The 17,969-nt window shown below is 50.9% G+C and overlaps 1 protein-coding gene across 9 annotated transcripts in view; it reads right to left on the bottom strand.

Annotated features, from left to right (window-relative positions):
- CASZ1 (castor zinc finger 1) overlaps nucleotides 1-17,969 on the bottom strand; it is a 193,268-nt gene that overhangs the window by 55,806 nt on the left and 119,493 nt on the right. For 4 of the 9 annotated variants that reach the window (XM_072917494.1, XM_072917491.1, XM_072917492.1 and 1 more), the window contains one exon: nucleotides 6,460-6,619. The exons of the other annotated variants lie outside the window; for them this stretch is intronic. In XM_072917494.1, the coding sequence (XP_072773595.1) occupies nucleotides 6,460-6,478 (19 nt within the window). In that variant the 5' untranslated portion in view covers nucleotides 6,479-6,619. The remainder of the gene's footprint in view (nucleotides 1-6,459; nucleotides 6,620-17,969) is intronic. 9 annotated transcript variants of the gene reach the window in all.

A 17,969-nucleotide genomic window follows, 5' to 3' on the forward strand; every position in this document is an offset into this window, starting at 1 on the left:
GGAGACCTCATCTCTCGGATTATTTGAATTTCATTATATCTATTGATTTGGGAGCATTTCATCTTTTTTATTGTTTTTCTGTCAATTTTCAAAACGAATAACCATCTAATTTGCGTCAGTGCTGATTATGTTTGTCCCTCAATAGAGGTCGGCAGCTGCGTCGGGGAAACAAATCAATGGGAAACCATCATAAACCTCCCCAGTACAATCTCCAGGATATGTGGGTGACATTCCACGCCTGCGAGAAACACTCATCATATCCAAACTTCTTTCTTTCTTTTCTTTTTTCTTCTCCCCTTCTTTTTTTTTTTTCTTTTCCCCCTCACAGAAAGCTCTGCTGGTCAGTGGCAGGTACCATCTAAAATCCTATTTATTTTACCCACAGACATGTACAATTTTGGGCAGATCACATTTTCAGACAGGGAGGGGACAAGGGTAAGAGAAGTGCGAAGGAATATTTTCTTTTTGTAGGAAAGAATGGAAGAAAAGAATGATGAGGGAAAGAAAAAGAGGAAAAGTAGATGGGGATTGCAAATTGCTTACTATGTTTTTTTTTTAAATAATTTATGCAATTTTAAGCATTTATGTATAAATTTTTTAATAAGCCACCCTGGAGCAAAATAGCCATTAACATCCCAACGTCCTTCTGTCCAATGGGCTCTTGTGCAGGATCAATTTCCGAGAGTACTTTCCTTTTTTTTTATGACATGATAAAATGCTTTTAAAGCAACTTACACAAATATGGAAATTTTTTTCCCCTCCTCTTTTTTTTGCCTCTCTCTTTTTTTTTTTTTTTTTTTTTTTTTTTATAACAGCCTCTACTTATTCACCAGGGAGAGCAAGTGAGTGAGAGTGTATGTGTGTGTGCTGGGGAGGGCAGTTGGCAGAAGGATAGACCCAGCCCTAACTGGAATGGACCTGCCTGTCCTTCTAACAAGGGCATAAACTTTCATTAGCGATGCACACAGTCAAAGGCAATTTAGGGAAACGCGCTGTACAGAAAAGGAAAACCTCAGCGTTTTTACTCGGTGGCTCCTTGGCTCCGTCCAGGGGGCTCTATCCTTGAGCTCTGCTTGTGCTCTGCAGCCAAAGTGACCCCAGTGGCCACGGGGGAGGCAGGAGGGAGCCGGCAAGGGGCTGGGGCTGCTCTGGGGATGCTCTGTGCCAGCAGCCTGCGCGCCCCGAGCTGGCCCAGGGAAGCCAGTCAATATTAATGTCTCGCTGGATGGAGCACACTGGCCCTGCAAGAGGCTCAGAGGTATCTGTTGCTCTGCCCACTGCAGAGCTTTACCCTCCAAGGGGCTAGTCCTCCCCAGAGGTCTCTATTTTGAGCTTCTGCACACTGACAAGGAGCTTGCAGCCGCTTGATGCCCCTTTGGGGCATTAGTTACCAGCCAGCTCTGCCCAGACCAGACAGATATGTCGCTGCTGCTCCTGTTTCCACAGGATATACAGACTAGTTATTTTTGCAGCTGGGACATGTTTGGCCTCACACAGGAACCTGGAAAATACCATTCCTAAAGGGACGGCTCCTGCCACTGGCCGCATGAGCAGGCACAGCTCTGCAGAGGACGGACAACGAGCGCACGGCCAGAGGGAGAACAGCCCCACATGAGGGCCTTGGTGGGGTCTGAAAGTCATGACCACGTGTTGGAAATGAAACAAAACCACCTCTGCAGCTAGCATTCTCTTAGCCCCTTGGCTTTGAGGTTGAAGTTTATGCCCCCTAAGCCAGCTATACGTTATACACGCCCAAGAGTGGGAATCCCTGTGCATGTCCCTATTACTTGCTCCAACACAAAGCCCTGACAGTAGTTTCCATACAAGAGCAGATTTCTTTACCTTTTTGTATGACATACATCCAGAGATAACACAGACCTATGAATTTAATCCAACTAACAGCAGGTCTGCGCGTTGCTGGTACCTTTCACACATCCCTGCACTCTCCCAGCCCTGTGCAGCCCCAGTGCAGGCTCAGCCCCTGCAGTGCTGGCTGGCACAGAGCTGGGCATACACTTGCCCCATCTGCCATGTTTGTGCATATTTGAACTAAGGCAGAGGGAAAAAAAAAAAATTCCAGGGGCAGCCAGTGCTCAGCTGGAAAAACACAAAGTGCCGAGAACAGCAAACCCAATCAATAACAATCACAACCCCAGCAGTGGGTGAGGAAAGCACGAACTGTTTTGGCCTGCTCCCTGCATGCTCACCCACTTGGGAAAACACACACTCCCCAGAGGCCCATGATTTCATCCTCTCCTACTCCACCCTACACTCATCCTCACCAAAAAGCTTTATGGAGTCCCCCAGGCTCCTGTTCTAGCCAGAACTTAGCAAAGAGGGAGAGAGATCCCTGGGAATGAGGTGGCACCTGAGGAAGGCTCTTTCTCCCAGCAAAGTGCTCCTTACACCCCACACCCTCCTAATCTCTCCTCCCCCCTTGCCCTTTGTGCCCCCCTTCCCATCCCAGTTGCTGGCCTTGGCCTTAGGGCACTCTTCTTCTCCCGTCTTCTTTCCTCAAGTTCCCAGCACCATTCCACCCTTCTCCTTCCCAGTATCTCCTGCCAAAGCTCTTGTGCCCCAGTCTGCACCTCTCTGCCCTCATTCCCTGTGGGCCCAACAGCCAGGTCTGGCAGAAAAAGCTGAGCTTCCCAGAGGAGCAGCCCTGCCAGGGACTGGTGACCAGCCTGCGGAGGGGAACACGGAATTCTGTCCAGGAAAACATAGGAGCTCTCCCTTCTCCTGGTCTCACGTCACTTCTCACTCAGACTGTTCAGATTTGGGGGATTTCACTGCAGCAGCAGAGGTCAGCAGGAGTTGAAGGTTTTCAGATCATATATATCACTCTATATGGTCTTGTCTATAGTGAGTGCTAAATATAGCCAAGCCAAACCTGGAGGTGACTTCAGTGCTGTGGTGCGGGGACAGCAGCCACTGCACAGTCACTCTCCACCTCAAAGCAATGCAGATGTCAGAAATCACAGCCCAAAATCAAGGATGCCTGTGAATCCTCTCTTCTCCCACTGCCAAGAGTGTGAGCCAGGCTCTCTCCCTCCCTCAGGTCTGCATGATTCCTCATTTTGAGGAGTCAAAATAAAACATCTTCCTGCTTCAAGGTCCATTTTTTCCATGGGATGTTGGACCCTCCTATGTACAACATGCCAGCATCTGTGTCAGCACAGCTACTTAAAAACTTAACCAGTGGAAGAAGCTCTGAATAGAAGGGGAAAGTCTCTTGTGTGGGTCAGAATAATTAGACTGAGCTCAAATTGGCTTTAGGCATCTGCTGCTGTGTCTGAGCAAAATCAAGCCATGGTGCTTCCATCAGCATCTCTCTGCTGTTGGCCTCACCCTGCAGAACTGAAGGGATTGCATACTGCCTTGATAGGGCATCTCTGGGAACAAAACTTGCCTCAACTGAAGCCATAAAGCCTCCTTATCCAGATATCATTAAAGCCAAGAGAAAAGAGGCCAGACAGAGAGATTGAGATGAGCCATTTCCCCAACAAACTTGCTTCCCTTTTTCATTCGCTCCTTTCTTTTTTTTTTCCCCTTTAACTGTCATTAAAATAACAAGTTTCTGTTACAGTCTAAACATTCCCACATTGTATAAAGGGTTATGTTACACTAGAGTCACTGCCGGGCCCAGTGTTTGCACAGAAACCTCACTGCAGGTCCCCCCTCCTGACGAAGTGACTTATTAAAGTTTAAACAGTAATTAACAGAACAATAAAAATAAAGGGATGTTTGGGGAGTCGTAGTGCACACAGGGTTTTTGGCAGTGCCAGCACTTTTCAGTGCCCTGCGCTGGCAGAAAAAACGGCTGCAAAACCAGTGGGAGTGATGCTGGAAGGGAGGAAGGGGCCGCAGCAAGGCCAAGGTGGATCCCAGCCCCAGCACGAGGAGCAGAGAGCAGCAGGATGCAAGGAAAGGCTTTGGGGCGCCGGGGGAAGGATGCTGAGGGCGACCTGAGCACTCAGCACCAGCCCTGACCTCCGTGTGCACACCAGAAAGCAGCAAGAACCTCTGGTGCCTGCTCTCCCATTCTGCTGAGATGGCCTGCACAAGCCCCCCAAAACCTGCCTCTGGGAATCATGTCCCAGAAGCCACAGCTGGGTTTTGGGGAAGTGGCTCCATTATTTTATAAGAGGAAAGAGCAACCACAGAGCAAACCCCTGAGAAAAATTTTGCAACAGAGAGACCCCCTATGGGAGACTCCAAGACCAGGCCCTTGCCTGGAACTTTAAAAACAGACAGATTATGTCTTGTAGGGACTGATCCTGCCCTGGCCCTGCAGATCCAACAGCATGGTATTATGTTCTGAGGTCATTCCCTCCTGAAATGCAGCCAGAGCCAGGATGGAGAAGCAACCCCTAGAGCCTTGCCAGAGCCAGAACTTTTCCAACCCATGTGAAGTTGGCTAATTAGAGCTCCCTTTTTCAAGAGAAAACCTGCTTTTTCTCTGTTTTGTTCCCCTTTCCAGTAGCTTGGCTTGCCCAGGATGAGCTCTAGAGCATGTGGGTAGAGTTTAAGCTTAGGTTATCAGCCCTCCCTGTTACCCAATGTGCACCAACTCAGAAAGATCTCATCTAAAGATATTTTTGGTGCCTATTGTAGCTATTCTCAAATGTTTGCCTCAGTAGCTCACAGTGCTAGCTGGCTCCAGCCCCGATGTGTGACTCAGTACACACAGCATTGTGCAGTCCCATGTTTGCTAAATCTCTTCCAGTACAACTGCTCAGTTTGCAAATAAAAAGACAGCTCCGTGAGGGTGTATCTTCTGTGCAGGGGGAACTCAGGGAGTGCTGCCTTGAGCCTCTCCAAAATCTAGGACTTGGCTCCTGGTCTGTCTGGGAAGCAGCGTGGATCTGACCTGACCTGGAGACTGCCCTACTGCCATGAGGACACACATGGAGACATCCATAACCAGCTGTTCCGTGAGCCCAGAGCCTCCCTTCCCTCTGCTGGGGTGCAGGAGGAGGAAACCTCAGCACATGTCCCCACAAGTCCCAGTATGGCACCAGTACAGGTCACCCAAGAGAGGACACAGTCCCTGCGTGCCCGCTCACGCTTCTTGGAGGGTAACTCCCGTTGAGAGGTGGGCATGGCAGTGCCAGGTTATTGGATCTGATGACCTTAAAGGTCTTTTCCAACCTAAACAATTCTGTGATGTGGTGAATTCAGCCCAGGCTTCCAAGGTGCTGGTTTATTAAGCCATGAGGAAGCCTGCATCAGCCACGATAGCCCTGCAAGTGTGTGCCAGGGTGGAGGGCTGGCATGTTAAAGTTCAGATTTAATTAAACCAAAACCCTGTCAACCTTGGTGACTCTACTGCATTTGGGTGTAAATTGGTAAACTTGCTGGAGCTCCAAGGAGAATATGAGTTGGAAGCAAGGGGGAAAGGAGATTTTGAGCTGAAGACATATTGTGTTTTAACTGGGCCCCAGTAGCTGAGCTGTGTGACACACAGCTCTCCATGTCTCCCTTGCTGCCTTGTCCCATTCAGCACCCCCTTCCCTGCTCAGGATGTCTTCCCAGAAGCCTTCCTGAATCCTCCTGAGGTCCTTGGGTCCTACTGCCAGGGAGGTAGATGGGATGGGGCAGATAAGTCTTCACTTACAGCCTTGTTTGGCCAGCAACACTATGTCCTCTGATCCCCAAACTTCTATTGCAACATTTTTTTTTGTCTGTGGCTTTTCTATCTCCCTGGGAAATTAGGTGCCACTGGCTTGTTCAGACTTGCCCTAGAGATAGTTTCTAAAGTAAGCCACCCTGAATCCACTGCAAGTCAGGCAGGGCAACTTCTGACTGAAACCCCTGATCAGCTGAGCTGCTGGCTCTGTTTTTTTCTTCTTTTGCTGCCCCAAGCCAGCTGGATGCCCAGAACAGCAGCCAGGATGCAGCACTGGAGCAGGATGTTGTGTGAGGGTCAGCAGTTCACAGGAAAGGCAGGTACAGGTGTGTGTCTGTCTTCCTGACTCACTCCTGAGGCCTCTGCACATTCCCACTCTCTGCACTGACGTTAGCTGAGCTGCCAGACCCTTTCTGGGGGACTCTCCTCCCCACCAGTGAGCATGGGCAGCTCATCTGCAGACACTCAGCCCAGTGCCTTTGCTCTTCCCAACTTGCTGGGCTTGATCCTTCTCTGACTGATCTTATGCTCATGTCACTCTGCTTGGCTCAGGAGAATCATTTCCCAGCTGACACCACATCAGTGACAGAAGGGAACTTATGCCTTTCCACTGCCACACTAAACTGAGAGAAAAAGAAACACCACCCAAATCTGAACTTTTCATGCATTCACCCATCTATGGGATGTTCCTCAACTCCTGGCTGTGCTGGGATCAGGGTCTCCAGACTCATTTGCAGTGAGAGTGGCAGTGCTTGAGAGGGGAGAGGTGTTGAGTAAGTACAAGCAGGTGCAAATAGAACAAGAGAAGGTGCCCCCAGGTCAGCACTCACGTGCATTTTCCTCGGCCATGTCTGAGGAGACTTGGAATCAGAACAGAGCACAGCTTTGCATGGGGGTCTCAAACATGCTCACAATGCAGAAAGATTGTCCTGTGCACTTCCTTTTCCAACACGCCGTTCAGGATGTCTCTACAGCAATGCCAGTAACTGCCTGTAGGGAATGTTATGTTAGAAGATTATCTAATGCACTCTTAATCATCTGGTCTTGCAATCTACAGTGGGAAATCAGAGCAGCCAGCATGGTATGACCCTTCCTCCAGACACCACTGGATTCAGATACCATTATCAGTGGCAGCCTGGTCCATGTCCCAGAAGTTAAGCTCTCTTTTGGTTAACAGGCCATGAAATTATTTAGACTATTCTTCATGTTACATTCTTTATATTTGTAATTAACACAGAAGATCAGCGGTGCCACATTCTGTATTTTGCTGAATACAGGGGAGACAGTACTTAGAAGCACTTAGGCTTAACCTAACTCTGTCCTGTTAGGTTTAGGAGAAGCCAACTCTTCAGAGAAGACCTGTCCCACAAGGAAAGGGTTGGATATTGTCAGAGACCTTAACCCACATATATCTGCAATATGATATGGGAAGCAGCACCCTAAAATCTGCTCTTACCTCCTTTTTTTGGAAGGGACTTTTAAACAAAAGCAAACAGTCTGCCAGCACACTCAGTGTTCAGCGCCATCGTCAATCAGGGAAGCCTAATTATACCCATTATACTGATGAGGAAGCACTGGCACAAAGCTATGCATTCACATGGCTACAGACACAAAGCAAATCAGTGGCAAAGCTGGAATCAAACCCAAGAATCATGGTGATGAGCTCATCACCCACCTCAGCACAGCCCCATGCAGCTGGTCATCACCAGTCCTACCCATGGCCTGCAGGTACAGAGCTGGTGTGGAGCCCTCCACACACCTGCTCAACAAACAGAAGTTTAAATCCCCATGCTGACATGGTTTGGGGTGCTCTGGGACACTCAGGGACTGGTCACATCAGCTGGCCCACAAAGACCAGTCAACTCAGCTCCCTGTATGAGAGACAAACTGGTGGGCTGCAGACACTCACCAGCCAGAACATCAGGTCTGAGCTACTAAGAGACCCTGTGACCACAGACACCTGGCAGGGATGAATCTCTGCTCCTTCTGAAGCAGCTTAATCAACTCCCCTGCATGTGGATCCTCACAGCAGGTCCAGCCTGAGCCCTCTACATATAAATGATTCCCTGGGACATAAAGCCCAGAGATTTTCCTTGGCACCAGGGCCCAGTACTTGCCCTGCACTCTCCCTGCCAGGTGCTGGGTGCTCTGGTCTAAAAGGCTGCAGAATCCCTCGGGACTGAGAGTCATTACATAAACAATACGGTAGGATCACGGGCTGTAATTGTAAAAGTGCCAGAGGTCTTGGCACCAGAGCCTGCCTCAGCAAAGGCCTCTATATGGAGACCCAAACAAAACAAACAAAAGCCCAAACTCTCTTGATGCTTAATGAATAATAATAAATAGTAAATAATAACCCTAAGAGCCAACCTAGCAAGACAGATGTGAGGCACCAGGGCAGCTCTGAGGAAACACCAGTCCTGTAGCAGTCACCCTCCTTCCCCAGTTTCAGTATGCTGAGCTCAGGTCACCGGGTCCTTGCAGGGTTAGGTCCAGGGGGAAGCCTGAGATTTCTGCCAGGAATGTGCACACCCCCGGGCAGGAATTGCAGCCTTTGTACAGCCCTGGACCGGGATGTTCACCTGCTAAGTGAGCACACACCAACTCAGCCCAGCTCCTTCTGGCTGCAGATCTCTCTTTAAGAGCTAAAGGCAAAAAAGAAGCAGATGGAGCTGAGCAAGGGAATCCAGGTAGGTGTGAGTCCGGAGAAGCCTCTCCCAGCATCATCATTACAGTCTGGGCTCAGAGTCCCCCACCTGTTCTGTGCAAGCTGAGCTCCCGGCAGGACACCAGGAGAGCTGCTTGGCAGGGACAGGGGCTGAAACAAAGGGCCTAATTTAAGTATTTTTATAACTCAGCGCTTGTGACAGTAGGTTTAGCAGTTGCCAGCCATCTGGAATAAAGAATTACAGCCACCTCCCCTAATCCTATATTGCCTAAACCCTAAAGCTGGTTATGGTGCAAAGATGAGGCAGCAGGTTGGGAGGAGATAGTGATGGGAAGGTGGGGGTGGAGAAGGGACCACAGGAAAATTGTCAAACTTGTTTCTTTTTCCTGCAAGGTGCTGGGTGGCCCCAGATATGTCAGAAGTATTTTTGCTAAGAGTCAAGAGAAGACAGAATGAACAAAAACAGGGGAGAGGGGAGACAAGGAGTCCTCCATGACCACACAGTCGCTTGCACCACACACACACACGCACACAGAGGCTTACTGGTCTGCACAGGGCTGTCAGGTAAATTAGATCTGAAAGCTGACAATTTCTGACCATATTTCCTTGATTATTTCAAACAAATGCACACCAGCCGCTGTAAGGAGATTAAAGTGACATAAACGTCCCGAGTGGGAGGAGGGAGGGCAGAGAATTCAGGTCACCCCCATCCGTCCCCCATTTGACAGCCGCTATATCGCTATCCAATCCAATAAAAAAATCCCCCCCTTTTGCTTTAATTAATTTTACAGCTAGCTTGCTTAATTACTTTCAATCAAAATCCTCCTGCCATCGCAAAATTAGAGATGGTTGAGCTCCATTAGCCTAAATTCTTCATTTCCATATAGAAAGAGGCTCCCTGGGCAAAGCCAACAGGGCTCCCTCCTATTCCAGCTGCCATTGGACAGACGCCTGTCCCTCTGTCTGTCTTCAGCTCCTTGGGAGAAGGAAGGCAGAAGGACACGGTCTTGTTCCCACCTTCCCCTTGCACAGAGCATCTCCTTGAGAGCCCTGGGCACAGGAGGCCTCTCTGCCCACAGCAAAGACCACAAGAGGTGAGGACAGCCTTCCCTCCTGGCCCTTCTCTGGCCGTGCTGGAGCGAGCTTTTGCATGGCTGCACGAGGGGCTGCACAGCCCAGCACTGCTGCTGTGCTCCCAGCACTGGGGACAGGATCTGGAAGGGACACTGCTCCCACTGCAGCTGGTTTGAGCACTGCCACTGTCACCCCACATGTGTGCACAGGCATCAGTGACTCTGTGGACACATGGAAAGCACTTGGAGGAGACACAGGGGCAGATCATCTTACATTTACCTGCTGTGGGTTCACTACCTTCCTTCGGAGTGTCTGGCACTGTGGGCCACAGACTGTGACATTCCTGCAGCTGCCACAGGCATCAGTAGCACCTCTCTCCTGAAAACAAATCCTGAACTGTCCCATTTTGGGGACAATGGAAGCTCCTCTGAAACACAGGGAGTGGCAGCAGTAAGCCACATGGCACTGTAGAGGAGACAGAAGGAGAGTGCGTGGAGAGGATGGATGCAGGAGGAAACCCTGGAGGGAGCTGGACACTCTGGGAGCAGAGGAGAACCAGCTTCTTCTCAAAATAAACTGGAATTATCCATACCATTCCATGCTTTCCTCCCACTTTCTCCCTTCTCCTATCCTTTCTCCTTTTCCACATATCCAAACTAATTGCAGAGCAATGGTTCCACTGGAGTTTTTACCTACACTCAGTTCTCTGTGCAGGTACTGAGCCCTGGGGACCGACCAGTGGAGCCCAGCCCCTGTCCAGGCCACATGTACACCCACCCTGGAGCTGCAGGAAGGACACCCCAGCACCCAGTCTCTGCACTTTCCCACCCTTCAGAAAGCTCACGGGGATTCAGAGGCACCAGAGCTCAACTCCCCCCCAGCTCCAGGGAGGACAGGTCAAACCCTTCTTCTTTGACACAAAATGAAGAAGAGACAAACACAGACCTATTTTGTTTATAAGCTTAAAACTGAATCCAATGGCGCATCTACCTGGGGATTTCAGATTAAATGGTTTAAGAAACTCAAATAGGCTTTTTAATCCGGTCAAATAAAAAGAGCCCCAAAGAAGCAAAGAATTCACCCTGCTGAGCCTCACACCTATGTAGACAACCAGGCTTGAATGGCTTTCCTGCTCTCTGCCACTCCTCCCCATCCTGGTATGGGACAGAATGCATTTGCCAAAATCTGGAAGCTTCAGGTACACCCTGTTCAGCACTTGTGAAGACATGGACGATCCACTTCTATCACTCTGTGTGCCACCTTTCTTCAGCCTTTCTGTGTCCTTCTATGCTTATGCTGCTCAGCTGGGGCCTTCCCCTAACACCTGGCAATGCAGTTCCAGTGCCAGCCCTGGTTACATCACCAGTGTCACCAATAAGCAAACCAAGAGATGACACCAAAACCCTAATCCCCACCAAACACAAATGTACAGGCACTGTTTTTCATATCAACTACATTCCTGAATGCTTCACAAGAGAAGACAAGAGCTGTGTGTCCCCCTGAGGTGCAGTGGGGACCAGCAGGGTCACACAGCAGCTGGACAGCCAGCCCCGGTCTGACGGAGGGAGACCAATCCTACAGACTGGGGAGTGTGATGAACATCTGGAGCTGAATCCTGACAGAAACCAGGCTGCAAAGGGGCTCTGTTCTCTGCTGGAGAACCACCTCTCCAGGACTTCCAGCCTCCAGTATCACATCTCACCAACTGTCCAGCAGAAACAGTCCCCTCTCCCCCAGTGCTGCTGTTTCACTCCGGAAACGCTCGGAACCAGCCTTCCCCTGAACATGCTCTGCAATAAAATTCCCGACTTGTGTCTCGCCTGCTCCAATGCTCAGAGCAGCCAGGACAATAGAACAGAGAGGCCCTAAATCCACCAGACTCACCCTAAATAGCAATGGCCCATAATTTTGCCTGACATTCAGGAGCTTGTTATTCTTTCCCCTCGTCGCCTGGCTGGAGCTGTTCAGACCCATCAGTGTTATTCTATGCATTAAATGGGAAAAAAACCAACTCAACAACAACCCGGAGAGTTTCCAAGCCTGCCCAGTGAGGGCTGGAGGGTCAGTGTCCATAGCTGAGCTGGCAGTGGGAGAACAGGAGCAGTCAATGCCTCAAACCCAGACCCATCCTCTCTGCAGGGGAACAGCATGAGTGGGTCCTGAGAGACCCCCCCAGCAGAAACAAATATCCTTTCCTCCGCTTCCATCCCTACCAAGGAAACTGTAGTCTCTCCCAACCCTTCTCATCTCCCACCTGGTGCCTGGGAAGACTGCTGCCCATCCCTCACCTGGCAGTGGGGAGCTTTAACCACAACAGTCTGGGGTTTGGGTTTTGGGGTTTTTTTTTCCTAGGCTGGCTCCAGCTGATTAAGGACCTGCAACAGGATGTAGGGATTACAGCAAAACCTGGCTGCAGATCAGCTGGGGCACCGAGCCAAAGGAGCGAGCGAGGATTGCCCCCAGCCTGGCTGCCAAACCGGCACTCGTGCTGCTGGGAGGGCTCAGCTCTGCTGGAACAAGGCCCCTGCCCTCACTGGCCCTGCAGCCCACACTGGCAAACATGCCCACATCAAGGGCAGGGCTGCGAGGACGTGGGATCTGTGGCTTGTGGGGCTCTCTGGAGAGAGGAGAGTCCCCACAGCCTTGCTCTTGGTGCCCTCAGGGCAAACAGAAGTGCCAGGGGCAGCTGCTCCCCCACCTCCTGATCTGAGCAGCAGGAGCAGCCCGAGCTGGAGATGCCTCACAATTCCCTGGTATCTCTGCCAGAGTCTGCACCATGTTGAGCTTCTAGTGGGCATCCTGGAATAACACACCGCAAAACACTCTGTGCTGAGGTTTTAATCCAGGAAGAAGTGATCAGGGAAAGCAATAATCTCAGTTGGCACACGGAGCACAGCAGGATCTTGCTTCTGGGGAAGCATCAAGAGCAGAATTAGCTTCAAGGAAACTCTGGGGCTTTTTTTTTCCTTCTGCTAACACTGATCCCTGCCTGGACCAGCAGCAGCAGCAGCAGCTCCCAGCATCTTTCTAAAGTGCCTGTCAATGCAATACACAACTGCTGATATCCCCTAGGGGACATCCCCCCAAGCTTGGGTTTTCCACGTCTCTCTTAGATGGGAGCAAGAGGGACAGCAGCAGTGGGAGCAGCCCTCCGCTCTGACCTGAAGCTGTTAGCCTCGAGTCCTGTTTTAATCAGGTCTGGCAGAGCTGCTGCCTCGCTTCCCAGCCTGCCACCTCAGAGGGATCATTTGCCAGTGCCTTCTCAGAGAGCTCTGTGGAAATGCTTTGCAGAGCCAGAGTATGCCTCTTCTTCATGGCCAAACCCTCTGAGCTTCATGCTGGCACACCTCCCTCTCCTAGTGACCCCCAGGCTCTGTCTGTATAAAGGAAATCAGGAAGATGCCAGGACTTGGTCCTCTTTTCCAAGCACTGCCTGGCAAGACCTGGCAGTAAGAGGGGGAAGCTGCATGAAGCAGCAGGAGGAGGTGGAAATCTGTCTGGCAGCAGCAGCACAGAGACTTCTTAGTGCTGCCCACCAGACTCATTGTAGCAGAGAAACTCTGGAGTCAGCTCCTGCTGAGCTGGGGCTGCGGGGAAAGCAGGAGTTGATATTGCAGGCAGAGACCACTGGGATACCACTGAAAGCTGCTAAATATGACCAGGTTAGCACTTTAGTCTTTAATGGCAGGTCACCATTAATAAACCCAGGGCCCCAGGGTGCAGTACAGAGCCTCCCTCCCCCCTCCCCAAAATACTCATTTCATTAACTTCTCTGTGCGTGGCGCTCAGCACCTGCCAGAGGCTGGGCAGCCAGGAGGGCTAGCAAGGGTTAAGGACATCTCCTGGCAGAGCTGACTGCTCTTCAGAGAGGATGGAGAAAGACAAGCCTGCACAGCATCCCTCCCCTCCCCAGTGCACCCCTCTGCGTCCCATTGCCCCAGTTCCTGCTGGAGGGCAGCCCACAGCGTTCGGTCCCACACGAACGGGACAGCCTGGCAAGGCTCTGCGTGGGGAAGCACTGTCCCAAGCCCATGGCCACCGGGCTGAGTGTGGCTAAAGGACAGCCAGAAACATGGCCCTAAACCCCAACTCCAGCACCAAGTCCCTCTGGCCTTCAGCAAGTCACTCCCACCACCGTGCCTTGCTCTCCCATCTCTGCAAAGAGGACAAGAGCACTGATGGCACAGCAGGGGAGGGCAGAGGGGAGCTGCTCTGGATCCACGCAGGGAAGAAACACTACTTGAGGAAAGAGACTGGGCAAACAATAAAGCCCAAACACTGCTTTTGGGCAGCCTGAAATGACCCATGGGATGGCCCAGTATACAAAAGGGTGAACTTGGCCAGTGTAAAAGGTAAGCAGCACACAGGGGGGACAAGGGAGCCAGCACAGGGTGGGACTACTCTGTCTCCACACGTGCCCCACATTTTCTGCAGCCCCACAGATCTCCCACAGAGGCCTCTGCTCCCAGGGCTGCAGCACAGAGGACAGATGACAAGGTGAGCAGCAAGCAGGAGGACGGAGCTTTGCTCCACCTGCTTCCACTGTGACACCGACCATTTCCCAGGGGGATGGTGGGACGGAAGGAGGAACAAATATATGTTCCAGCTGCCAAAAATCCCATCCTATCGAGTCTCTATTGATCTGCCCTACTTGGCAACTGAAGCTGCAGCCACCGTCTGTGGTGCTTGATCAATAAGACCTGGGCAGAAAGGGAGGGAGAGGCCCTTTTATGGGAAGGTGGCTTTTTATGGGGAAGTATTTTGATTTTTAGAATGTGTGCAGAGTCCAGGAAAAGGGAATACTGGGACTGAAGCTGCAGTTAGGATTGAACTCATTTCTGATACCTGCTAAGCCCCTTACACTGGAGACCTCCAGCCCCTAGGAGCTGCCCCAGCCTCTGTCCTCTCTGCCCACCCTCTCAGAGCAGAGGTGTCAGCTGTAGCGATGGGCAGTGCATTCCTGATGCACAGCACAGACCCCATGCCTGGTAATTCTCCAGGAGCTCCCTACAGATCCTCCCCAGGAAGAGCAGAGATTCTGCAGCCGTGTGAGAAGGAATCGCTGTGCTGCTCAAGGAGTGTCTGGAGGTGCCTCGAGTCCCCAGGAGGCTCTTTGTGACCACTTCTGCAGAGTGGATCTCTGGGGCCAGCCAGGTGGGAAGGCCTTGGCCTTGGTGGCAATAGCACGGCTGATTCAGCAGAGAGGACAGGCTCTGACTGCCCACACCATCTCCATCCTGCCCACTGGGAAGCATCATGCCCTGCCTCAGCCTCTGCAGGAAAGGGATCACAGCCTGGCAAGATGAGCCACGGACCAGGAGCTGCTGACCACCACTGACCCCTTTTATCCTCCTGTGCCTCGAGACCCTTTCTTATGTCCAGGTCATGTAGCGGGGCCAGAACTGAGCTCCAGAGACCAGGTGACCTGCTGGAGGAGAGCCCTGGGTCTGACTGCTCTGGTCACTCTGGCATTTCCCTAATTTTGCACCCACACCACCACCAGGAGAAGGCAGAAGAGGAGGAAATGGTTTTTGTAATAGAGAAGGCTGGGTAGGGCCACCTCCAGCGGCAGAAGTGCCCCACTTGCAAAGCCAAGAACGAGTGGCAGCTCGTCAGCTCCAATTAGAGCTGGCTGCAAGGGGGGCTGTGCATTGGGTGTCACCTCCAAATGCCCTTTGGATAGATTGGGGGGGTGGGGGGGAAGAGAATCTGCAGTTGCTCCAACGTTTCTTGCTCAGCAGAACAACTGTTGCAGTCCTTTTAGTACAAACCCAGCAACTGTTCCCAAAAGCTCAGCCTCCTCAGCTCCTGTCCTTAAAAAAAACCCACCAACCAATCTCCAAAATGACGGCTTCTGAGTCAGGGCAAAAATGTTATTAACAAAAACATCACTCAGGGGTGGGACACCTGCTCCCTGACAAGCAACTGGCCTGGCTGCCCATGGTTGGAGTATTACATCAGACCCCAAAAAGAGAAAGGAAAGGGAGGGAGAAGGGGAGAGAGTGGAAAAGAACAGACAGAGGGAGGATGACAGCAGAAGGGAGTAACAAAGACAAAGAAGAGCAGGAGAGGGGAAGCACAGAAAGAAAAGAGCAAGTGTGAGCGTATGTGAGAGACAGAGCAGGAGAGAGCAGGAGCGTGGGGGGAGCAGGGAAGTGTGCGGGAAGAGCCACTGTGTGTGCAATAAAGTGTGGGAGTGCATATGTGTGAGAGACTGCCAGCGTGTGCATATGGCAGGGACCCGAGCTAGGAGGAGGAAGAGAGGAGTAAGGAAGGGTGAATGATGCCATGAAAAGCAAAAAAATCTTGGAAAAGTGTAACAAGAAAATAGGGAGGAAGAGAGAAACAAAAGCTAAAGTGAAGGACATTGAACAAATGAGTCTGGTGAAGCAAGAGAGCAAAGATAAGAGCGGGGAGGGAGGGATGGGAAATGGAGGTGGGGGCACTTGGGATGGGACAGAGGCAGGGTGAGGATCAGGAAGAGAGAGAAAAGGGAGAAGAAGACAGAAGAGAACAGAGGAATAAAAGAAACAAACAGGGGTGAGAGAGAGAAAGATGTCTATTAAAAACCTCAGTGCATAACACAAAATGTCAGGGTTTATAGCTTCATTCTTGGCATTGCTGGTACTGAGAACCCCACACAGAAATGTCACTGCTTGTCATGTTTAATCACCTGCTATTTGTTAACACCTTCACTGCAAGGAGTCTGCCCCTCACCCCTTGCAGGCTCTCCTTTTGGAGAATAAACTGAAAACACGCCTGTGCCGTGCAGCTCTCGCAGGACAGCTTCAGCTGCACCCCAAGCGGGGCAGGGGAGCTGGGCAGGACCAGCACCCGGGGCACGGCTGCTTGGCTTCCAGAGGGGCTCTGGGCACAGGGCAGGGCTCCTGCAGGGCCAGGTTAACACATCAGGGAGCAGAACAGCACAGAGGATGCTCCCAGCACTGTGGGAGGATGCTGGATGAGGAGCAGGTGAGTGAGGTGGGTTTGGAGAGACAGGGACTTCAGGGAAGAGTAAGCGACAGGAGTGAGAGGGGAAGGCTCAGGTCATAAAATCAAGGTGCACAGGGGCACGGAGGAGCAGGGTACAAAGCCCTTCTCCTGTTGAAAAAACCCCTATGCTCCCATCCCACTCATGTCCTGTGCTGAGCACATATAAATAAAACCCCAGAAATCCACGCAAGTCTAGAATTCTCCAATCTGTTTGCTTGAGCAGCAACTGTCACATAAAAGCAAACATCCAAAGCTATTAAATGTACAGTTACAGTTCCTTGCTCTGGCATTTGCACTGGTGACTTTGCTCCAGCTCCTCCCAAAGCCGTGGACTGTTGGTTTCCCCTGTGTCAGGCACTCGTGCCCATGCTGTCTGCACTTCCCACCCAGCCACATACTGTCTTGTCTGACATCACACAGCACTGCTAAAGAAATTATTTTGAGGTCATCACTCGACAAGACTTTTCCCTACCGGAAAAAGTTTGATTTCTTTCATTTCCAACTGGAAAAAAAAAATCGAAAAATGCTCCCCTCCATACAGTAGAGCTCTCCCATACCAGCAGTGAAGATGAAAATCTTACTCTACAATTTTCAGGCTTATGGAAAGAAATTGACCCCTCACCTAAATGAACCAAAGATGTGTATATGAGGACCATTAGTGCAGCTATTCAGGTTTAACCAAAGAATGGTGATCAGCCCTGTTTCAATACACATGAGAACTCTGCTTCAGCACCGTCCTTGCCACACACCCTGAACTGCTTATGTCAGTGTGCAGTGTTTTGGAAGTGCTGATGCCACTGAAGTCAGACTTCCCCCCTTGAAAATGAAGAGAATTTGGGGAGTCAAAAAAATGACAAAAGAATGAGTGGTAAGGGGAGCCTAAGTGCATTTTTTATTTTTTCATGCATTCAAACAACAAAAAAAGTAGCAGAAGCCATTGGTTCCCTGAAGAGCACAAGGGTTTCTGCTCCAGCCTCCCTGACTGCTGGGTGCCAGGTCCTTGTGTGCCCAGATCCCCCCATGGAAGTGGCACCAGAGCCAAGGACTGCAGGACTGAGGGGCTTCCTGGAGCTGGCGTCATCCAGATAATAAGGACATGCTAGAGGAATACAAACCTGCAGAAACTTGGTGCTCAATCTCTCTCCAACCCCTACAACACAATTTTAAAATCCACTTTAGATCCTGCAGGACTAAATGTGGGACTGAAGTAAAACCATCAAGCCCAAACCAGGCAGTTCTGGAAAGCCAAGCTCCAGAGCATGCCTGGACCTCACACCTTGGTCGCTGCTAATGACAGCAGGGTGTTTTCCACTCAAAGTTTCTTCCTTGCAACAGTGTTTTGTTGGTCTTTTCTGATTGACATCCTCATTAGTTTTCTAAAGCAAGTGTCTCCATCTCAATCTCACATTCTTAAGGAACTCCAAGCACGGCTGGGAAACCTCCTGCACTGCTGCTCAGTTCCTGGACTCAGGACAGAGACATTGCTCCATCCAGCTCCTTCTCCAGACACCCACAGCCCCCAAAATTCCACAAATAAATTCAAGCCCAGCTTCTGCCCACAGACAACTGGATTGACACATGAGCCCGAACAGCAACCACTGCCTT

This window comes from Taeniopygia guttata, chromosome 21, assembly GCF_048771995.1.
Source record: "Taeniopygia guttata chromosome 21, bTaeGut7.mat, whole genome shotgun sequence".
Lineage (NCBI taxonomy): Eukaryota > Metazoa > Chordata > Aves > Passeriformes > Estrildidae > Taeniopygia > Taeniopygia guttata.